The sequence below is a fragment of the Pseudopipra pipra genome, chromosome 3 (genome assembly GCF_036250125.1).
Source record: "Pseudopipra pipra isolate bDixPip1 chromosome 3, bDixPip1.hap1, whole genome shotgun sequence".
NCBI lineage: Eukaryota > Metazoa > Chordata > Aves > Passeriformes > Pipridae > Pseudopipra > Pseudopipra pipra.
This window is the reverse complement of record NC_087551.1, coordinates 110939843-110963915: the sequence shown is the minus strand read 5'-3', so window position 1 is coordinate 110963915 and position 24073 is coordinate 110939843. Positions and strand designations below refer to the sequence as shown.

Genomic DNA, 24073 nt, shown 5'->3' with positions numbered 1-24073 from the left:
AGTGGGAGGATGCTTGTTTGTTTTAGCACAGCTTCAGACCCAAATTATCTGTGTGATGTCACACTGGAACTACCTTACGACAGGGAGCTTTTGGTGACCTTGAGCTCTGGGGAAAGCAGTGCAGGGATCTTTCAGTGGATATTAGCCCAGATCAGGTGGGATGTACTAGCCCAAACTCCACGCCTGCAGCACTGTACAACGGTGAGATCCTTCCAGTCACAGTCCTGTTTGCACAGTGGAGCCCTGGACCCCTGGTGCTTGAGGTCCTGCCTCTGAGCACCCTCACTGGTCTTGCAGGGGTGAACCATGATGCACCCAAATGCATCTGGATTTCCCAGAAAGTGGAAAGGCTGCGTGGACAGAGTCCTTCAAACACCAGCACAGTCGGAGGTGGACTGTGCAGCCCTGACACCTCTGTACCCTGTGCAGCCTGTCCCATGGATATAACCAGCAACTGACCACAGCACTTCCCACCACCAGATCCCAAAGTGCTTTTCCCAACAGGCTGCTGTGGTTACTCTGCTCTGCACACAGAGATGCTAAGATACAAGGATAATAAGCAACACATGTGTCTGAGGGTGGTCAGAAGGACAATCCAGGAGTGAAATGCCAGACTGCAGCATTCCAGCATGTCCTCTTCCATGGCTTGTTGTACTGAGCAGAAACCATGAGCTTTCCTGCAGCAAAATGCTAAAGCCCCTTAGTTCCCACCTGTCTTTCATGTTCATGACTGAGTCCTAGAGCAGTTTTCCTGTAAAAACACTAAGTCACTGATGCCTTCCCACATTCCCATTTAATTTAGTGACAAAGGGGCTGGACCAAGATGTGCTTTCTGAAATCTTGCCCCCAGTGCACTGCTACATATTTGGGTGGTGCTGGAACCCAGGATCCCAGCTGTGGATTAAGATGCTGCAGTAAATGGAGCCCGAGAAGGAAATCACAGCTGGTTGCAGTGGTTTTACAATGTCAGCACAAGACAGGAGACAACAGACAGAGCCATGCAAGATAAGCACAGTCACACAGGCAATAATCACCTGGTTAGACCAAAGTAGTCAAACTGACATCACATTTTTCTTTTAGGTAAAAAGATGGCACAGAAATGGCTTTGTGGGAGCCCTTCCCATGTCAGTTTGCTAGAATATTTGACAAGTAAGTTATTTACTAGCTTTCAGTTTCATTAACTTTTCATTTCATGTTGAACTTTTGCAATGGAGAAATTAAATGTTTCATGCATTTAATTTATAAATCTCAATAGTGGATTAAAGGAAAATGCATCTTAAAGTTGAAATATCATTCATTCAGTCACATCAAGGAAATCTGCAGCCTGGAATCTAGATACAACCGTTGATTTAATTTTCTTTTTTTCAAGACCACCACATTATTCCTTTACAATTATTGCTGAAAAACTTGAAGTTGTATGTTACCATGTGAACTGCCAAATGGTTTTAAAGAGGTTTTTTGTCTGTCAGCAAGAAAAATATTCTCCATCTGTTGTCTATGTAGAAATGTTATCATTTTCTTCCTAACCACAAACTTATTTTAAAGATGTTATCAGAGTCCAGAGAACAGCCTGAACAAATAGGTCAGGATATACAAACAAGCAGCTTTCAGAAACACTGCTTTGCAGCTTTCCCTGTACCTGCAGATGCCTCTTGTGAATTTTGCTGTCACCCTTGCTGGAATGAGGTTGTGCTCATATTTAGCTCAGGAATATGGTACAAGCCACGGAGGTACAGCAGTGAGTGAGCACCTTCCTCTGGTAAGCCTAAATAGTGAATGCAGTTTTATTCATTTTGCTCATTTTAATGCCTTCACAAAGTTTATCTGACACTGATGTCCAGCCTGCTACAGGCAGCAGATTCCAGAATGCAGATCCTCCGCAACTCTCTCCAGATTCCTTGCTCCACATGGGACTCAAGATAAAATGACTAGTTTTAAGGATTCTTGATTACTTGCTTCTTAGAGGAGACCAGGTTTTGAAGGCAGAGGATTGAGCATAGAGATGTTTGAACACAGAAACAAGGAGCAGCTGGCTCCCTGGGACTTGTTCCAGAAAGAGGGACAGCAGAGAAAACAGCAGAAGGAATGCAGGAAGCATCAAGGCTGGCATTGCTGGAGGAGTGAAGTGAGACAGGATCTGCAATTTAAGCCATTATACAATTGTGTGGGCCTTAATGCAAAGACAAGATTTGAACACAGAGGGGCCAGTTAAAATATTTCAAGCTCAGCAAAGATGTCAATGGCATTGTAGAGGATGGAATGAGAATCTCAGACCAGAGAAATGTTCTTTAGGTTTGTTTAGAACTGGTTTATGGCAGCTTAATTACCTCTGTCTGTAAACTGGCAAGTTTGAAAGTGCGACAACTCCCCCTTGATGAAAAGATGCCTCAGCAGAGGCAGAGCTGGGCTGACTTTCCTTCCAGGAGGTGGAGGGGCAATAGCCCCTGATACGCTAGTCTGAGATTCTGCTTTTACAGTGTGACTTAACCTGTCTTTTCCAGGAATGAAACCACTTTCAAGTCAGTTTAAACAAGGTCCAGATAATGCCAAATATTAGGAGACTGACAAAGAGCAAAGCAAACACTTTATCTCCAAGTGTAAGAGGAGCCCAGTTCAAGAGAGTTGTTCTCTGCAGGATTTGGGAATAAATAAACCCCAGCTGTTTCACTGACCTTCCTGGACACTGATGCTTCCCTCCTCCAAATGCCACAAAGCTGTCCAAGAAAGCATTCTTCTCTAAATTTGCCTCTTTCCAACGATCCTGTGGGAAGAAACTTTTTTTTCCAAATCAGCCTTATATAAATAAAGCTTAACTTTATTTCTCCAGGCTAAAAATGACCTTGGACAGCTAATCCTCAATACAAAGTTGCACTAATGCCATTTTTTTGCATCCAACCTGTTAGTGTTAAAGTCTGGATTCAAAAGTCAGCACTGACTCGGGGAAAGAAATGAGGGTCCCATCTGAAACATATTTACGTGCCTCAAAATGCTGGTGAGGTTTTCAAAATCATCCCTAAAGCATTCTTCCTATACCTTCCCATTTGCCTATAAAAAATGCAACCTTGTCCTTTTAAATATACACAAATGCCACGCAAATGTTCAAATGTACTGAGGGAAGCCTCAGCCACAAAATTTTGTCATGACACACAAGTGGCTCATGCATATCTTGCACAAAAAACATTTCTAAGATGCTGTGTACAGACAAATGCAAGGTCCATGAGCTGTATCTGGTGTAAGCCAGTGTGTGAGAAAATGAACTATTTGGAAGAAAAACAGCTCTGTCTGTACCTACAGGGATCCTTGTCCATCCTGAGTTGCTTTGAAAGAAAAAGAACAGCAGAAGGGACAAGGCTGAAGTTTTGGTGGGTGACACTGAGAGAAGCAAATCTCTTGACTGCTGAGTGACAAACCAGCCTCCACAAACTCAGCACAACTCTGCCAAGTAACACCCTGTCAAGGTTCTGGTGGTGAACTACTCTGATGAAGCTGTCCCAGAGAAGATGCAATTTTGTCTTTCTTTGGTTTAGGTTTTTTGTTTTTTTTTTTCACCTAGGGCTGTTTAGAGCTTTCTGAAGAGGAAACCTGTTAGTATCAAAATTCAATAAAAGAAAGAAAAAAAATCTAAGGGACAAGGAAGGAGGTGACACATTTGGAATGACAATGTCATTCAAATGCCAAGGAGCACTCATCTATTCCTCAGGAAAAAAAAAGTGTGAGTTTCTAAAAAACAAGCTAGTTTTCTTTTTAGGAATAAAGTTACTAAAGAAATAAGCTGCTGCATCAGGGTTTCGGCTTCAGATTTCCAACAGGCAGGAACTGTTATGAGAGATTTCAAACTGGGAAGAGTTTGCTAGAAAGGAAGTTTTGTTTAAATTACTCCTTGATGTATTTCTATAAAAAAGACAAACTGTTCTATATCAGATGGTGCTAAAAAGAGCAGTTACAAGCCTGCCCACACAGCCACCTGCAGTGGAATAATAATCAAGAAACTAGATTAACTACTAAATTAGCAGAGCTAATACCTACCAGAAATCATCTGACAGGGAGAGGAGAGTACTTGGAATCATAGAATCATAAAATTAGTTTGATTGGAAAAGACCTTTAACATCATTGAGTCCAGCCATTAACCCATCACTGCCAAGGCCACACTAAACCATGTCCCCAAATACCACATCTACACATCTTTTAATCCCTCCAGGGATGGTGACTCCATTACTTCCGTGAGCAGCTTGTTCCAGTGCCTGACAACCCTTTCAGTGAAGAAATTTTTCCTAATATCCAATATAAACCTGCCCTGGCATGCCTTGAGGCCATCTCCTCTTATCCTATGAGCTGTTACTTGGGAGAAGAGACCAATCCCCACCTGGCTACAACCTCCTGTCAGGGAGTCAGAGAGAGTGATGAGGTCAAGATCAGAGTGATATGAAGGAGTACCATATTACCTGGAACATGTCACCGAATTTACAGTCTTGCTTATTCTTACAGGCTCCTCCTTTGTGGGCCCATCTTTTCTGTGTACAAGGCCATTCTCTCAATGGGGACTACTCAACGTTGGGCAAATTTGTCCGTGTGCTTTTGTTGTGAAATAAGTGAAGAGGAGAAAAGACAGCAAAATACACACACCAAGAAGTGACAACTTACAGGTTTGAACATTTCTGGGTCTGGAAAATATTTTGGATTCCGGTGCAACCAATAGGGCGACAACATCAGCATGTCACCTGCAGGGATGGTGAAATTCTGAAAAGAAGGAAAAACTCTAAGAAAGGAGAAAATCACAAATCAGCTCCCAAAACAGTCCCTCCTTGGTACTTCTCCTCCATCATAGAAAGTCCTAAGAGAGAACAAGTGGAGGTGATAAATCCTTGATGGCCATATTACATGTTTGAAGTTTCTTCTTGCTATTGCTGTTTTCTTCCATAAAATCTAAACAGTGGAGACCATGAAAAGACTGTTTGTGTTCTAATTTGTTTTTTTCAGGTATCAAAAGACAAGAAGCATTATTTCTTCTTTTCTGATTCTTGATGTAGCATGTGAGCTGTTCGGTTTTTTTCTAAGTCTTTTGTTGAACATTTCATTCAATGTAAAGAAATTCATAGGAAGTCTTATATGACAGCAGACATTAGTAATTTCTTAAGTGTCAGGAGCTCTGCTTCCTTAAGAGAATGGGTTTTTCCCAAACATTTCTTTGCCAGATTCCTGAATGCTGACACCTCCCTTCTGAATGTCAGTGAGGAGGACAAATAGAAAATGAGTTTTGTCAGTAAATTGTGGTCCTTTCTACTACATTTGTTGTGTCTGATTACTATTTTACATACCATCAGCACAGTATCTCCATCTCAATTCAATTCAATCTAAAATCAACTAAAAATTGAAGGTAAGACTGTGAGTGAGAGAAGCAAAGCCACTCATAAATTAATGATGGTGAATAACTCCATTAAAAAGAATATATTTGTAAGATTGGGAAATATCTCTGGTACTTTGATTTTATCCAGATCTGTTAGGAGAACCCTTTCCAGACAAATCATACAGCATCCTGTGGGGAAAAAACCTCACAACCAAATCTCACCTTAATTTTAATTGGGTTTATTACTTTCTTGGTGATTGCACCTGGAGACCTCAGCCGTATGGCTTCCAAAGTGCACCATTTAATAAATGGGAGCTTCTTCAGATCCTCTTCAGAGACTTCCAGTTTATCTTTACCTGTCGTGGCATGAGAAAGAAGACTCAGTGTGAAAAATGAGATTTCATAATTGTTTTGATAGAGGCTGACATATCTTGCTTTAGAACTGTTGTTAAAATACTTCAAGACATATTTTACATCCAAAATTTTTCTTTATATTTCAAAGTTTTAAGAAAAGCCATTTAAGAGAATGTAGTAACTCTAAAGTGCTGTATTAGATATGGTGTTGGCCAAGAGAAGCCAAAGATAGGTCATTTTGGGAGGTAAGAGTCTCTGGACTTTTTCAGTGCTTTGGTAGGACCCTGCATGGAAGTTGCAGGGATTGTAGGCACCAAGACAAGAAGCCATGGCGGAGCTCCTGGGCTGTGTTAACACAAGCAGATGAAACAGGGCCAGAAGAAAGGCTTAAGCACTGCTTTGTGATTTTCTTTATTGGTTAATTATTGACATCTTTCTTGATATGGTTTTGACCCATGTCAACAAAGAGCCTTCCATGAAACTCCAAGCATGGTTCAGGGCACTGCATATGGGGATCACTGCTCCCAGTAGGTAACTGCTTTTTGAGGGAAAGAGATTAGCCATGGGAGGTGAATCATGCTAGATAAATTGGCCTCTGATGACAGAAAACAGTTCCTGGCCTGCTTTTTTTCCACAGAATAGCTGGAACTGGTGAACATCACACCACAAAAAGCAGCTGAACTGAAAAACCTCATCTGACGCTATCAGAGGTACATGGAAAAATCACAACACTGGTTAATACAAATCTAAGTTTAAATGATAGGAATGAGGAAACATATACAGTTCTTTTCCTACCTTCTTTTGATAACATCAAAGGTATTCTGGCTTAAAAATACTTCTTGAGCATATGCTGAGTAAAGAACTGAGAGCTGGACTCTACATTATCAGTAGTACTCTTAGCAGCAACACTCATTTTTCTCAGCCACTGACCAAGTGTGCTGTGTGCTGGGCTGACACAGAATAAATCATTTCTAACCTCCAGGACATGATCAGATTTATTACCTGCTTTCCCAAAAACAGAAGCCAGGTCTTCCATGACTTTCTTGTAAATGGAAGGATGAGACAGTATGAAAGCAATGGTCCAAAATGCAACCTAAACAGAGATGGAAACCCTTGAATTTAGGAATACAGAACAGAATGACAGTATCTTTGTAGCAAATCATGGAGGCAGGTGAAAAAATTTTCCCTTTTTTTTTTTTTTGTGTGTGCCTGTTGTAGTTGGGATGCACAGGGAGCTGTGCTTTCTGGGTAAATCCATATCTAAGGGCTCAGCTCCTGGGAGATTATGTCTAGTCATCTGCTGTGTACTTATCTTTAGTGAACATTATATAGCTTTGGCCTTGAGCTTTGAGGCACAGAATCCTTTCTTTATTTTCAAATAACTAGATGTTAAAATGAACTACGAAATCATTGTGTGTGATTAGTTTCAGCTTCATGAACGGAAATAAAATTCCTACTAATATTAGCAGAAATGAGGTTAAATAATTTGCAGGGCATTGTCATAGTAAGTCACACTAAAACGGGCAGGAAAAGTTTTAATTAACAGCAAAACAGGGAGTAGTATATCCCCTTTAGAAATAATTTGCTAACTGATTATGCAATGAAGTTGAAAATCAAGAAATTTAGGAAAGGAGAAAATCCTCTTAAGTAGGATGAAACCAGAAGGACTGGCAGCAGTGCCAGGAGTCTCTCTCCTCTTGCTGAGCTAGCGGGAGATGCAGCCTGCACACAGATCTGGTCATGGGCCATCTGTGCTGGTGAGGGATGAGAACTCTTACTGTTATTTCCCAAATAGCCCGATGTGGATGCAGGTCCTCCTTCTGCAAAACAAATCTGGTAGCTTAGTTTTCTTGTACAGCACTTGGACATTGTGGCTTCACTCCACGGGCTAAGGAGGGATAACTGAATTGTTTCAGATAAAAGGGTTTAAAGTGCTTGTAAAATAATGCCCTTGGAAGGTGAAAGTCCTTTTTTTCCATCATTCCATTCCCCAGAACAGTGGTTGTGCCTATTCTGAGAAACAGCAAAATATCTGTATGTCTATTTACAGCTGAATATTACAGGAGTAAGTGTTGTGGAAGGAATGTCAGTTATCCTGATAACAGACAGCAGGCTATGCCTCCCACTTATACCAACACATGAATCCACAGAAACTTCACTGAAATGGATGAATTTCCCTTAGGCTAAATTTCAGTGATATCCAATCTACAAAAAACATAGATATATCCATTAGGGGTACATATAAAAATAACTCACTATCATGTTTTTCTACATCACATCTGTAATGGACGTAACTGTGCTGGAAAGGGCTTAGTAGTCATGGTAAATAAAGGATGGTTTTGCTGCTATGGATTTTTCATCTGAGAAATTCCTATAAATGTCTTTGGTTAGCCTAAGCTGTGTTAGATATATTGGGTTTGTTAGCATACTTATATCAGGATCATTAATCCAGCAAATCCTTTTCTAACATGGACAAAATTTAACAGAAGTAGAATCAAACTATTGCTTTTCTTCCACTGGCATTTTTACAGCAGATCCCCCAAAATGAAAGAGACAAATTCACTCAAGTATTTACACATGGATGAAGTTATTCTATATTATGCTTCTGATATTCTTTACAATTGGTAACACCAGGATATCTAAAATAGAGTCTTTACTATAACACAGCCACAGTGCTTCAAAACAGAGTTAAATGCTCTTCACAGCTTAAGACTGTGATCTTAATAGCTATGAGGCTTATGTTCCTGAAATGTTATGATAGGGGACAACATAATTTAGGAAAAATACAAGAAGAGCTTTTCTTGTCATTGCTTCTGTGACATTGCAGCCTGGGTATATTTGTAGTGATACATGTGGGCGTGATAATCCCTTCTTTGGAATCCATGCAGTGTGTGTGTGACCTCTGCTTCAAAGTCTTTGCTTCCCAAATACAGGCTTTTGAACAGGATAGAGAGAAGATGTTTCTGTAGCCGATGTACTCACAGGGACAGCATTTGCTTGGGCAGCCCAGAGCATGAGGAGACCATAATTGGGAGCTAAATGTTTTCCTTGCAAGTTGTCCAGAAGATGTTGCAGTAGTGTCTGTTATAAATAAAAGATAATGGCTATTTCCAAAATATTAAAAGTGTTTAGGGTAGGGCTTACTAGAGTTCAAGGATTAGTTTATCAAAGAGAAGTAATATTAGTCATGGTTTTTTTGCAACCACAAAGTAGAGATGACAGCTGTTAAGAGAGACTCACACATAGGCAGAGAGCAAGAAGCACTCAGTGCACCACATGAATCCCTACTGAATACTTGCACTGGTCTCAATTTCCTTAACGTTTTTAGGGAATTGGGCACCCTCAATCCCTATTGTTGCTTATACATGGAAGAATTCTATTCTAACTCCTGTTCTACTCCTCTAAAGAACCTGAAAACGGGAATGAACCAGTTGAATGAATGCAAATGAAGAAAATGTTCTCTCTGTTCATGCTTGTTATGAAGAGATGGTCTGATATATCAGTAAACTCCCTGGTTTCAGGTACTTTGTTGGTGACCTAAGCAGTGACCTCAGTGGGTGGATATTCTTTGAAACTATAGCAACTGTGTAATGTTCTAGGATCAGCTTTTGTTTATAGGATTTCCTTAAATACAAGGCAACCATGCATTCAAGACAAAGCTTCCTGTCTACTTTTCAGAGGCAAAAAGGCTGACTTTGAATAAAAAATTACTGATTTTTTTCCAGATTGCCACCCAATCTAAGACAACAAGTTTGTGCCTCCTACTTTGTGCACCTTCTTAGGTCCCACCATCCCCTCTCCACCCTTCTCTTTCTTTCCATTAATCTGGTTTATTTTACGAAAGAAAATGTGGTATGTAAAGCTTTTAAAGTCTAAATAAAACTTGTTTTGTTTAATGACCTGTTCTACAACCATTTGGTAGATCAAAATTCCCAGGCCAGTCTGCCGTCACGTTTGTCAGCCGTATCGACAGAATTCCTGCCAGAGCTAAGGAGAATAACCAGGGGAACAACTTATCACAGCTTTGACACAATCAATATTTAGGGTACTTGGCTTCCAATCCAGTAATCTGCTATTTTCTACTAGTCTGGCTGTTGGACGACCTACTCAGTCTACACCAGGGTTTAAAAATAGTACATGTAAGGTTTTGAGATTTCACAGCATGGTGCCCTCAGAGAAACAACTGAAGGGTCTTTCTCTCACCTCTTTCAACTGCTCACTGCAGTGTGATACTGGAGGCTGGCAATGGATCATAGCTCTGAACCCTTGGCTTAAAATTCCCCAGAGGAAGACGTTAATCCTCAGAATTGTTGGAAATAAACTAAATGGAGGAGTAGAAGTCAAAGTTGTGGATCTGGATCTGTCCTACTGCAGGTGACAGTAATACTAGACAATGAAGGCATAGCTATAAAAGTTGACATATTTGATTTATTTCTTCCAGTACTGAAATAATTCCTGTCCTCCACTGCTTCAGTGAGAATATACAACAAAGTCATCTTATTTCGTAGCCTGGGATGTTTACCTTGGATGTGGTGTCTGAAGGGTTGGTCCTTTCAGCATCCAACACTACTTTCTCAAATAATTTTAGAAGCCATTTTTTGGATTTAGACCAGTTCCTGTAAAGAAAAGCAACAAACAAGAAGCACTTAAGTGAGGCAACACAAACCAGCATTTCCTTTTCCATGAGAAGGACTCCTTGTTTGTTTTCCAAAAGCCCCTGGGCAGCAGTCAGTTGATGGATAGCCAAGTGTCAGTCTGACTGATTGATGTGATGACTGACATGAAGAACAGCACGTCCAAGACCTTCACCTTGGCCAGACCTCATCCTAGAGCCAGGACCTGTGGCCACAAGACTCCTACATTTTCCTACCTTTTCACCACAGGTTTTCATTGTGGCTTTGGACAGATTGCTTGGGCCAATCTTTTCAAGTATGATCCTCCTGAAGAAAATCAAAGCCACATTTTTAGAGTACCCCCAATTCTTTCTGAATGCTATTTTGGGGTGTTCAAGGCAATATCATGGCCCTGGGAGCACCGACAGGCTCTACAAGCACTTCCCTCCCTCCTCTACCCAAGGTCAACTCTGCAACAGTGCAGCCACATAATCTGAGATTGGTCTGCTGGGAAAACAATGAAGGTATGGAAAAGATCAGAGGGACACCTCATTGGAGACCCCCTGAGCTTGGGACTCACATTTAGGGTCAAGCCTTTGCCCTTTGCCCTGTTCTGCTGCTCCCTGACAGGTCCAAGCTGGACCCTGCCTACCTAAGCAAGGTTGTTACCTCAGGAAGCACTCAGGCATCTGAGAAGCGTATTCAAAGTCCTCATCGTACTTCTGAAAATGTTCTTCAAACTCCTTGATTTTGCTCTGACTTGTCGGGCAGATGCCTTTCCCAAACAAGGTGTTCACCACTGCTGGATACATGACATGCCTGCAAGGACAAGATCCCCAAGACTTAGGGGCCATAGGAAGCCATGGCAGCAGTTTTAGGTCAGGATGCAGCGTGTTAAATTGCCAGCACTTGTGGGACTCAAGCATCATGCCAGTATGGAAGGGCTGGCACAAGGCTCACACTACACTCACACCTTTTTTTAAGATTTTAAGCAGAGACTTGGAGATACATAAACCTCAGGCTGGTCCTCTGCATGTGGCTGAACTTCATCAGTTATCATTTGATCACCTGAGCAGTGGTAGGAAAGCTCTGGGCCCCAAGGTCCCTTCTCCCCATTAACAACCCCTCTCATTTCAGGTCAATCTGTGAATCTTCCAGGCATTGCGCAAACCCTTCTGGACCAGGCACCCCAAAACTTCGTTCCTCTGTCTGCAGCTTTGCTGGACAATGTTCCTTTGTTTTCATCTCACTCCTTCCCTGCTTGTTCCTCCGTTATCCTGCAAACTTTGAGCTCCGTTCTCCTGTACGGTCTTTGCAAGGTTCCAGCCTCTGCTAAACTGGGAATAGCGCTCACTGTCCTGCTTTTCTAAAGATCATAAGGAAGCTGGGGCCATCTGGTGGCTCTGTGGATTTAGTTTTGAGGCAGCTAAATAACAGCTATCTGAGCATTGCATTCCAATTCTTTTACTCTGCTTTGTAAGAACAGATCACCTCCCACCCCCTCCAGATTTACTGTAGATGACTTTTATGGATTCTGTATTTTATCATCTAGTAAATAACTTGGGTTTTTAAATTTTAAACAAATAACAGCTGATGTGAATGCCAGGACAGCCATGGAAGTGGAAAGAACACATCAGGGATGCAGTAGGATGGAATGCTCCATGTATAATTTGTAGGCTCATGGCACCGCTGACTCTTGTGGACCACAGTCTGTGCTGGTGCCAGTACAGCACAGAACAACAGGTCCCTGTCCACAGAAACTTGATCCCAGGTTAAAAGACCACAGACGGATTCAAAAGGGGAATAACAGGAAGATGTGAGCCAACATTAGCACACCAGGCAGTGGTATGGGTCGCCACCAATTCAATGATGCCCATTTTTTCACAAGTAGATGTGAATTGATCTCAGAAGACAGGTGGGGAAACATCATGGGATGTGAGGGTTTGCACCCCATTATCGAGACAAGTGGGATAATGGGAGGGTTTCAAAGCCCCTTTCCCCCATATTTTCCCCCAGTTAATCCATATTGCAGCAATTGCAGTGACAGGTGCTGAGTGTTTTAGCTGCAGTAAAAGCTGTGTTATGCAGAAAAAGTCAGCAAAAGACAACCTGGTGTTAGAAACAGGCCTAAGCCAAAGGAAATATTTACCCTATCCCTTGAAAGTGTTCAAGGCCAGGTTGGATGGGGCTTTGAGAAACCTGGTCTAGTGGAAGGTGTCCTTGCCCTTGGCAGGAGGTTGGAATGAGATGACCTTTAAGGTCCTTTCCAACTCAAACTATTCTATGATTCTATGAATATTCAACTTCCAGTACTGATGGACAGCCAAGATACAGATGTTGTCCCAGATGACCAGGAAAAAGGAGAAGTTAAGAGCTCTGTTGTTGTCACATGAAACTGTCAGTAAAGGGATTTTTTTTTACATGAAGAATGAAGTTCTGGCAGCAAAGTCAGTTGCAGAAGACTAGTTAAGTTTTGGCCTAGGCTCGGCCCAAACATGAAAAACAGGGTTTGTTGGAAGATTCTGTGTTTTCTTTTTCTTTCAAACAGGTAATTCAGATGCTTCTCCTAGCTAGGAAAAAACACCTTTAGATGAAACCCTGCCTGCTCTGTGAGCCACCTGAAGCAGTGAATCTGTGATGAGCATCCTGACAAAACTTTTGTAACACTTGAGAGCCTGAGCTCCACCTGCTTTACAGTGACATCTCTGCTCCCATGTAGGACACCCCTGCATTGGAGATGTGCTGCAAAACTCCCTTACCTTACCAGGTCATTGAGGTCGCCTGTGCCCTCCGTGCCCAGCTGAGCCATGTGCTCATGTAGCTCCTTACACAAAGTGCCTGTGAACATGTGCAGATTGGAAGGACTCATTTTCCCCTTCATCATGCTGTACAGGTTACCGTGATTCTGATAAAATGCTTCTGCAGGGACAGAAACTGAATACAAAAAGAAACAGCAACATTTTGGAAAGTAGACAAAGTAGATTTTCACTGAAAGACAGAGTGAAAATTTTTACACTTAAGTTTCGACTGTGATTTAAGTGCCTTAACCCTCATTTTCCTAGAGTGAAATACTCTGTAAGCTTCTTTTTAAAGAAGCTTCTTACAGTAAAGCTTTTGATGAGCCCTCTGCTTCTACCAGTCTGTGTAACATCTTCCTGCCTCATGAAGCTTCAGTGCCAGAATCAACAATCCAGAGACTTCCCCCCAGTGGAATATAGAGAGATGTGCATGCACATCCACAGAACTGAATGAAAAATAAATTATCCCAAGAAAAAAGTTTGTGTCACCTTTCTACAGTGGCACATCCTCTCAGGAGAGGCTGAGAGAGCTGGGACTGTTCAGCCTGGAGAGGAGAAGGCTCAGGAGGGTCTTGTCACTGTGGATAAATATCTGGTGGTAGAAGAAAGATGAGGCCAGGCTCTTCTCAGGGCAGGAGGCAACAGGCACAAATGGCAACACAGGAGACTCCACTGAGACACAGGGAAGTTTTTATTGTGAGGATGATCAAACACAGGTTGCCCAAACAGGTTGAGGAGTCTCCAGCCCTGGAGATATTCAAAACCCAACTACACACAGCCCTGAGCAATCTGCTGTCACTGACATTGCTCTGAGCAGGGACTTGGATCAGGCAATCTCCAACAGTGCCTTCCAGCCACAAAGATTCTGTGATTTAATCTCTCTGACAATTTGCTTCTCTCTTATTTCACAGTCCAAAATTGCCAAACTACTCAAAGAATTCCTGTCTGTGCTATTCTATGAGGATATAAGCACATGAGCTGATAGAGGATGCCACTCTGGATGGGACATATACCTCACCCATTTTTAATGCCTGTTGTACCACAGGGTAACAACTAATTACTGCTACAAGCTGATTTTCAAATGAAGTGATAGGACTACACTCACTCCAAACACGGTATACACAGGAGGGGTGTCCAGCCACAGAAAAGGACCTGATCTCAAACTTGGGTTGCTTGATGATGAAAGTAATAACAGTCCTTGGATCAGAAACCTCTGCTTCCTTGTGACTGAATCCAAATCACTTCTCAGGTTTACAGTGCTGGATCCACATGGAGAAATTGAGTTTCACCTTCATTTCACAGCATGGTCATGGGTTAAAATAAGCATTTAAGGTGTGATCAAAGAGCCAGTGGGCTTCCGGTTTGCTTTAATGTTCCCGCGTAACTAGATTTGATTTCCTTTAAAAAAGAGCCAGGTCTCAGTTACCTGCATTCTTGACAGCTTGTTGTACTGCCTGTTCGAAGTTTAAGTCTTCAGATTTAAAAAATGCTTCAGTTCCTTCTTCCTCAGTCACAAAAGTAAATCGTTTTCCCAGAGCGAATATTGTGAACACGGGTCCATACTGGAACAAACAAAGATTTCATATTACTGCACTGTTAACTCAGTGCTGCTGAGAGGTCAGGAGGGAGGAGCTCTCTGTACACCTTGGCTCAAGACTGCACAAAGAGGAACACAAATCAGACCAAAATTTGTAGACTTAGGGACCAGAAGGGAATGTGATCTGTGGTTGCCTGACCTTTTGCAGAGTAGAAGGGATTCCTTCTCTAAGAGTAACACTTTATACTTGAATTACATTACATTTCAAACAATACAACCTACCTGGATTTAGAGAATCCAAGGGACTATCTACTGCATCCCTTGCTGACATAGCAAAGTACCCACAGTGTGAAAATCCATAATCGTACCTATTTCGGTCTACAAATTTTTAGCAAAAAATCCCCTCTTACATCTTTTTATTCCTCTTCCTCTTCTCTCCCCTCCCCTTCCCTTTCCTCTCCTCCCCTCCCTTCCTCTCCTCTCCCTCTCCCTCTCCTCTCCTCTCCCTCTCCCTCTCCTCTCCCTCTCCTCTCCCTCTCCTCTCCCTCTCCTCTCCCTCTCCTCTCCCTCTCCTCTCCCTCTCCTCTCCCTCTCCTCTCCCTCTCCCCTCTCCCTCTCCTCTCCCTCTCCTCTCCCTCTCCTCTCCCTCTCCTCTCCCTCTCCTCTCCCTCTCCTCTCCCTCTCCTCTCCCTCTCCTCTCCTCTCCTCTCCTCTCCTCTCCTCTCCTCTCCTCTCCTCTCCTCTCCTCTCCTCTCCTCTCCTCTCCTCTCCTCTCCTCTCCTCTCCTCTCCTCTCCTCTCCTCTCCTCTCCTCTCCTCTCCTCTCCTCTCCTCTCCTCTCCTCTCCTCTCCTCTCCTCTCCTCTCCTTTCCCCTTCCCCTTCCCCTTCCCCTTCCCCTTCCCCTTCCCCTTCCCCTTCCCCTTTCCCTTTCCCTTTCCCTTTCCCTTTCCCTTTCCCTTTCCCTTTCCCTTTCCCTTTCCCTTGCAATGATTTCTTTCTTTTACAGATGTTGAAAGATTAATATCGAAATAGCTAACAAGCTTTGAGCAGAACAGATTGACTTACATTCAGGGAAAGTTTTTGATGCCATAAATCATTCTTTCATCTTCATCTTTCATCTTTCATCTTCCCTTAATCTAATATCCTAGAGCCCTCTCAAAACTTTCAGCAATAGGGATTCACTTCTGAATTCCTACATTATGAAAATGGTCACTGACACTTGGAAATACTCTAAACTAGAAAACAGATGTGCAGTATCTACTGTCTGTGAGATGTAGGCATAAAACATCATTCGATCTTGCTCACACTGTTTATGCCATTGACTGTAACCATTTCTTTTGCTGTCTGTGTCTGTATTTAAAGTCTGCTTCATCAAAAGGTCTTTGAAGCCAAGAAAATATTCCTCTTGACATCAGTTGAATTTTGATTGTGTCCTTCAACTGTAAATTATTAAAGAAAGAATGACTGTTCAGACCCTCTGGGTGATAATAAATAAAATATTGTTTTAATAATAAGTGTTCAAGGCCAGGTTGGATGGGGCTCTGAGTAACCTGGTCTAGCGGAAGGTGTCCCTGCCCATGGCAGGGGGGTTGAAACAAGATGAGCTTTAATGACCCTTCCAACCTAGACCATTCTATGACTCTATGATTCTATAATAGCTAAATTTCTAAAGTTGCTATTTTATGTCCAGGTCCTCATTATCAGGCTGGCTAAAAATTAGTGAATTCGTACTCTGCTTGTTTTAAAATAATATTTTTAAATTTTATATTAACATTACAATGTATTTAAACTAATTTTTAAATAAAATCAATTTTGAACTAATAGCAACTAGACTCTGATTACTAACAGAGACAGAGAAAGCAAAATAAAAAGCCTCTCAGGATTTACTGCTTTCACTCATGAAAGCTCTGTTTTTTCCAAAGACTGGGAGACACTGCAGTGCCATGATGAGAGGAAGATCTCTCACAAAGAGATAAAAATTTATTTCTCTCTACAGAGAAATTAAAACTTCAGAAGGATGCTCTCCAAAATCCCAAAGGAAGGAAGTCAGGGAAACAGCCATTTTTCCATGGGGCACTGACAGTCAGGGAGCAACTACCCTTAGCTGGGACAGCTGCAGTTGCATCAAGAGTTGTGCTGGACGTTGGGAGTACTGGGTGGGTTTTCTCTCCCTTGGCACGCACCCCCACACATGAGGTCAGTGCCATGACCCCTCTTTACCGCAGGGACTCCAGCATTTTGGTCTTCTCTGCATGGGACCAGGGCCACAGACCTTCAGGGACTGGGCTGTGGCCACTGACTATGGAAAGGCTCCACCAGAAGCCTAAGGGCTGTGGCCACTGACTATGGAAATGCTCCACCAGAAGCCTTGTCCTCCTGTCCAGCCTGTTTCCCCTCCTCATGTCCCTTGCCCTGTAACCCAGCGAGCCATCCCTTGCCCAGCCACACACAGACAGTAAGCCCAAGAGGCATCTGATGAGTCCTGAGACATGGCACCATGTCCCAAAAGCAGTCAATACACTAAGAGGGTATGGATCCCACAGGTCCCTACAATAGTGCAGAACAATCTCCTGGGTTTAACTGAACTTTTCCTGTTAGCTTAATAAGCAAACTGATAAGAAGAATTTGAAATTCCTTACTAACTCATGTCATGTTTGCCAGGCAAAGTGGGGAGCTTCATCCTTTGAACTCCTCATTAAGCAGCTCTCCCTGTATTTTATGTTGCACAGTGACCCTGGTTACCCAACCCAGACCACCTGCAAAACTGCTTTAACCAGCCAGGCAGCTTTAGGAGGAAGAGGTGGTATCTTTTATTAGATGAGAGACTAAATGTTTTATTTGAGCAGGGGAACTTGCTTTTCTTAGTCCCGGTAATGACACAAGGGGGAAACCAGACAATTCTTCCAGCCCACGGATTCTTCTGTAGGAGGAAAATAGAAGCAGCAAACTTCAAGAAAAGTGCAGGCTGGAAGTAGTGGAAGTCTGCTGTGCTACTCCAGGGCTTGAGAGAGAAAGCAGTGAGGGATAGACAGAAAAGGAATTAAGAAAGAAAGGAATTAAGATATTAAGAATGAGTGTCACTTTGACAGGCTGAAGGATTTATCCAGAGGAGGAATTTTCTAACTGCAAGAGTCTCCCCTGAAGGTAATGACCCTATGGAGCTGAAGAGGTTTCTGACTGCCTAGAGCCTGTTTCTACACCACCTTAGCTCGTGCTAAGGACACTTAACTGTTCTGGCAATATTAAGGAACCTGGAATTATTGCCGATGTATTTTGCAACCCCTGTAATGCCTGTTAATGACCCCTTTGGCAGCAGCACGTGTTTTGTTTGGCTGTACTCTGCTAGAGTGCCTACTCCTTTAAAAGGGAGCAGGCAGGAAAAGGCTTATTTTTCCTGGCCTCAGCAGAGCCTGCCAGCGTGGGAGGTGGGAAGGGAGGGAGACTCTGCAGTGCCTGGAGTGTTTAAGGAGAGGAAGGGGAGAACAAAAAAGCAGCCCTCCTCAGGGACAGGGGGACTGTCAGATGCTGCTGCTGCAGCCAACCTTGTAGGAGGGGTGGGGAGGGACCTCTCCCTCTTGGCCCAGGGGCACCTCAGGGAGAGGTCACAAGGATGCTGAGTTGCTGGACTAAAAACAAAGTCAAAGGAAAGGTCCTATCTACAAACACAAAAACAAAGGGGAGAGATGTAAGAAAGCCTTTTCCTTCTTCTTTGCCATATCTAGTTTTCTCCCATGGAAAATGTTTCTTGTTCTAGTTTCTGTCCCAACAAAACCTGGGGTTTACAAAGTCCTTCAGGTGTTTTTGATGTGCTCAGATGTGTCAGCAGCTGCCATAGCACCACCAGCAGCCTATAGGGTCTCCAGGCAAACAAACACCTAAACTAATGAACCCAGAGCCTCTAAGTGCATTTGTACATCAATACAAACATGTAAATGCTTTGCTCATTCAGTCTGTGAATGAGCTCCCAAAAAGGACTCTTCTGCCAGGTTTGTTTTAAAATTTCACCCAGGAGATTTTGCTACAAGCTTCTTGGGAAAAAAAAAAGGCAATTAAAGGAAGCTTAAGTCATGGTGAAACAGCTGTCCCCAAAAGGGACTGCACTGGAAAGGACAGATTGGCGGGCTGCTTTAATTTGGCTGCCACCAGGATGTGTTTGCAAGAGAACAGGGTGGGGGAGGTTCTTTAACAGCCTCATATCAGAAAAGTAAAAGAATGTTATGACTGGATTATATAAGTGAGGCTTGATCAGTTTATTTAAAGGATTATATGGTCTCTGAAATAGGAGAACGGGCTGGAATGAGTTTTCTTCCAGTCCTACATTTCTGCCCTATGATGAATGAACAAATAAATGATCATGGTGTGAATAGATGAAAGATACAGGAAATACAGAGTAACATAAGGTTAAAACTGGCCTATTAAGCACAAGGAAGCCAAGGAACTCCAGATTATACACATGATCTTACCCCATGGTGAACCCAATGTGCTGTAATACAAGATTGACGGCACCTGATGTTCTCAAAAATTGTACTTAAACCTCTGATTTCATTTAACACCATGAGTTTATAACAATAACGACTGGAAAGAAGCACTTACAAACAAGAAATCTAACAGTTGAAAATGAAAAAAGCAAATTTTAAACATCCAATATTTATGTATGCATTGGGGTTTTTTTGTTTGGTTGGTTTTCTTATTTATTTTTTTTTTTAAATTTCAGGATGTTACAGTGGTTTCATTTTTAGCCAGTTTTTGCAAGTAGTGGGCTGTGTGATCCTTCAGTATGGAACACTCGAGGCTTGACTACATTGCAGTAGCAGGTGATATCATCCCTGAATGAAAGTGGGAAACTGTTTTTTATATCAGTTATTATTAGCTACCTAGAAATTAGGCATCTAACCTAAATTAACCATTTGGTCTTTATCCAACAGACACAGAGAAAGACAGTTATGTCCAGGGGGTAAATCTTCACACTCGTGTTTGGTAAGTTTTTTAGGATGGAAAACGTTGCCCTTCCAAGCATGTCTGTGTCTCCCTTGAATGCTGAGGGACACCAGCTGGTACTCAAAAATCTCACCTAACTTTGGGTATGCAAATAATTAGTTTCCTGGTCCCCGAGCTTTCCACATTATCTGAAACCAAGATTAACATGCAGCCAGACTGCAAAAGCAAAACAGCAGAGGTCCAAGCAGGATAGTCACAGCACAGAGATTGTGTCTGGATCAGATCCACAACTTAGCAACGTTAGTGGTACGAAGCTGATTCTTCACCAGCTAAATGCTCCTGATGTTATAAAATGCGATAGGAAAGGAGAAAACTTAACGCAGAAGCTTTGCATTGCCTTTCCCCTTGAAGGCAGCCACCTTGAGCACACACCCACAAGCAGGAATGCCGCCACAGACATTACCTTGTTCCTAGCTTGCTCTATAAACTCCAGAGGAGCTTTCCCGAACTGAAACGCAGCTCCAAACCAAGGGATCCAGCTCCTGATGCAAGGAGGGCAGCTCGGGTTTCTCAGCTGAAACAAAACGGCCTTGACAATAAGGAGCCCCAGGATTGCTGCCAAGAGGAGAGTGAGATCCATTTTGCCTGCTCGCTGCCTGCCCCGGCAGCTGCTCAGTCCACTGCGGCACCGGCGTGGCCGCGCTGGCCCGGGCTCCGAGTTAATGAATAGGCCTCTCTGATCAGCCCTGCCAGCTGAGCACTGCCATGGGGACAAGATGTCAAAGCAACAAACAGCCCAGCGGACAAGCCCTTGTTCTGGGAAAGGCAGAGCCAATTGAGCTCTGTTCTGGGATGAGGACCAACTTCTACGGCTTGCAAAACTGAGATGTTGCTGTGGCAAGTCCTTGGACTTTGTGCCTGTTGCTGGGAGGCTGCTCAGGCAGCCAGGGACATGGCCAGGGACACTGGCAAAGCAATGCAGAGCTTTTTTCAGTTAAAAAAATTACTTTTTTTGGCAATATTGAGATTACAAAGCAGAAAGGTTGTGATTCACAGACCTTTAGCTTTCAGCAAGTCAGATGGCAAGAAACTGTTGCAGGCATCATCTGAAGGAGAAACCTTATGAAAGGTATTCCTCACCTGCCTGAGATCATCTCAATAAAGACTAGATGTGTGTCCAGTGTCTGAGAAGCAAGAGGTTGAACTGACAACTCAAAGCCTGCTGGTCACCCGTGTTATATCACTGCAATGTCAGAAGACAAGGCTACAGAGGTCAAATTAGTTTTTTTGCATGTGTGGAAGTGGCACACCAAAATTACATATAGAATTCATTAAGTATAAAACATTCCCCCTAGGAGGTGGTCTCACAGCCTTCTCCCACACACCCTCAGCAAAAAGAGAACATAAAACCAGGAGGAGTCGCTGATAGACCCAGATGAGTGTGCTGCCATTTTCAGGCTGAAAAAATGGGCAAACAGGGACTTATCTTAAAACCACAGAATACCAGGTTGGAAGGAAGCTCAAGGATCATGTGATCTAACTTTTCAGGGAAAAAAAGTGACTTCATGAAGTGCAGCAAAGGGAAATGCCAAGTTCTGTCCCTGGGTGGGAACAACCCCATGTACCTGGAAGGCATCTGCCTGGAAAGGAACTTTGCAGATCTTGTGTCCTGGTGGACACCATGTTGAACACAAGTCAGAAATGTGCCTTTGCACTCAACAGTACCCTAGGCTGCATTAGGAAGAGTGTTGCCAGCAGATTGAGGGAGGTGATCCTCTGCTCAGTGCTGGAGAGATCAACTAGGAGTGCTGGGTCCAGTTCCAACCTTCCCAGTGTGAGAAGACTGGAGTGAGCCCAGTGAAGTGCCAAGAAGTTCATAAAGGGGCTGGAGCATCTGTCATTTGATGAGAGGCCGAGAGAGCTGGGACAGCACAGTCTGGAAAAGAGAAGGCTCAGGGGATCTTACCAGTGTGTATGGACACCCAAAGGCAGGGTGCCAAGAGGATGGAGCCAGGATCTTTGTAGTGGTGCCCAGGGAAAGGCCAAGAGGCAGTGGTCATAAACAAATAGAGAAAAGTCCACTTAATTTTTTTTTTTAATTGTGATGGTGGTCAGGCACTGCAACAGGTTGCCTAGAGTGGCTGGGGAGTCCTGGGAGACATTCAAAACCCAGCTGAACACAGTCCTTAGAGCCTGCTCGAGGTGACCCTGCTTTAAGCAGGGCTTAGGACCAGCCAGACTCCAGGTCCCTTCCACTTCAACCATTTGATTTTTTTTTATTATTTTTTTTTTTTGGTGTGTGTGTGTGTTATTTTGTCTTCTTTTGCTCTGGCTCTTTGTCCAAATCTCTTGTTCTTCTCAGTCCCAGGACCTGATCGTCCTTGCTATGCCCAGACTTCTTGCTTCAACAAGCCCTGCTCACCTTTTCTAGCCTTTCATCTGCTTGCTCCACAGTCAAGCAACCACCTGTACATCAGATCACAAGAGCTGTGAAAACCAGATCTATGTCCTTCATTAAACAGTCATGTTGAAATACCTTGGAATGTTACCTGTCAGTCATAGCTGCACAAAAACAAGCCCAAATATACCAACTGTGTCAAGTAGGATGCTGATGTCCATTTCAAAAACTGTCTGGAACAAACAGCTGTTAACTGTGGTATTACTACACTTCTGTGTTTAGCTATCATAGCTCTTTGCATGTTTATTTCCTGGGTTTAGTTTATCTATTAAATTCTTTCTTTTCCTACAAATGGTATGTAGTGATAAGAGAGCTAAAGACCTTGGAATATTGGAGTATATTTTCATTAATTGACTGAGTAGTGAGTTCAAAGTGATCTATGTATACAGGTAATACAAGCCCTCAGTCCTATGTGAAGACATAAATTAAAGGCTTTTGTGTTTGTTTTAGCCTTCTTGTTGGTTTGTTTTTGTTTAGCTTCTGCTTTTGGGGCAAGATGTGGTGAAGGACACAAGATGCAACTGCAAGGCACTAATGTGAGGAGGATACAACCAGCATGACATTGCAATAGTCACTACCAAGCTCTCCTCAGACTAGGCCCTAGTCCTGGGCAGGTATTGGTTAGTGGCCTTTCCAAGTAAACTAACACCTGCAGAAGCAGCTGAGAGGACTGGGCAGTCTGGCTGCCTTTCTCCATCACAGAGAGAACAGCCCTACCAGGCCCTCCTGCTCTGTTTCCCATCCCATCTGAAGTCCACACTCCCTCCCTGCATATGTAGCCTTTGATCAAACTGCCTTTGGAAAAAAAACAAAAAATGCGGTCTCAAAAAATGAAATAAATGAATAGGAAGGGTTCTCTCTGCTGGTGCTGTCTCCCTTGGGATTTGGGGTGTATGAACTCCAGCTATGGACTTTAATGAGCACTGGCCTTTCTCTGCTCCACACGTCACAGAGCTGTCCATGCAAGCATTCATCTCTAGTCAGGCTCATTTCAAAGATCCTGTGAGAAGAGAAAATTCTTCTTTGTTGCCATCCATAAATCAGACTTATTTAAAAAAGAACCTATTTCTTCAGAATAAAAATTGCCATGGAAAGCTGCTCTTTCCATCTGCAATGCTATGGGGTTTATTTTAAGGAGAGATCTAGTTGTTGTTTTCCACTCCCTAAAACATGGTTATGGAGAAAACAGAATGAGACTGTACCCAGAGGTGCACAGCTAAGGGATGATGGTGAAATCCTCATCCTGGGAGGTTTTCAGGTGACCAAACAAAACCTTGGGCAACCTGATGTACCTCTGAAGCTCTCCCTGCTCTGAGTAGAGGATTGTACGATGACTGTAGGTGACCTCTAGAGGTCCTCTCCAGCCTATATTATGAATAGATGATATGCAGGCTGATATGTAGTGGCCAAGCCCAGAGAACAGTTTTGGAAGGAGGCACAAAGTGCCACTGCAGATTTCATGAACTGTCAGGAAAAAGGCTCTGAACCACTTGTACCTTCCCTGCAGCCAGGCGTGTTTGCATTCTTCCCATTTTTAACCAGGGTTTTGTCAGTAGCTTGCTTTATCACTGCATGAATTCTAACAAATTTTAACCCAAAGAAGGATGCAGTTTAATACCGATTACTGGTGAGTGACGACATAAAGTCATTGGACATCAGCTGAGTATTTCACCTGCAATGCTCACTTCATTTGTCTGAGTCCTTGCAGTGGGGACCACACACCAAAATGTCAGGCAGTCAGGCAAGTGTGTGGGGAGGTGGTCTGGAATAATTTTCTGTGACCTAAAAAATCCCCAAATCCTCAGCACGAGGATTACTGACTAATGGCTAATGATTAACTTAGGGATTCAGCTGAGCCTTAGTGATAAATGAAACGCCTCTCTCGAACAGCACATACCTTTTTTTTTTTAATGATGAGGACCTAAATATGTCTACATTAACTTAAGAGAAATTAGGACCGGCACACAATTAACAGGGCTTCAGCATTCAGCCAGGAAAAGCTTTAAACTTTTCACTTACGGGGCTCTGGGC

General features: G+C 43.0%; 1 protein-coding gene across 5 annotated transcripts in view; it reads right to left on the bottom strand.

The window, feature by feature from the left end:
• Nucleotides 1–24073, bottom strand: part of LOC135412197 (24-hydroxycholesterol 7-alpha-hydroxylase) — a 34767-nt gene that overhangs the window by 9913 nt on the left and 781 nt on the right. The window contains exons 1-10 of one of the 5 annotated variants that reach the window (XM_064650719.1): nucleotides 20048–20421; nucleotides 14536–14671; nucleotides 13071–13245; nucleotides 10981–11130; nucleotides 10221–10314; nucleotides 8681–8779; nucleotides 6701–6791; nucleotides 5567–5700; nucleotides 4642–4737; nucleotides 2673–2761 (exon numbers count right to left, since the gene is read on the bottom strand). In XM_064650719.1, coding sequence (XP_064506789.1) covers nucleotides 2673–2761; nucleotides 4642–4737; nucleotides 5567–5700; nucleotides 6701–6791; nucleotides 8681–8779; nucleotides 10221–10314; nucleotides 10981–11130; nucleotides 13071–13245; nucleotides 14536–14671; nucleotides 20048–20224 — 1241 coding nt within the window. In that variant the 5' untranslated portion in view covers nucleotides 20225–20421. Of the gene's footprint in view, nucleotides 1–2672; nucleotides 2762–4641; nucleotides 4738–5566; nucleotides 5701–6700; nucleotides 6792–8680; nucleotides 8780–10220; nucleotides 10315–10980; nucleotides 11131–13070; nucleotides 13246–14535; nucleotides 14672–19841; nucleotides 19941–20047; nucleotides 20436–24073 lie in introns of those variants that run through there. The other 4 variants (XM_064650722.1, XM_064650723.1, XM_064650721.1 and 1 more) reach the window with 4 other exon arrangements.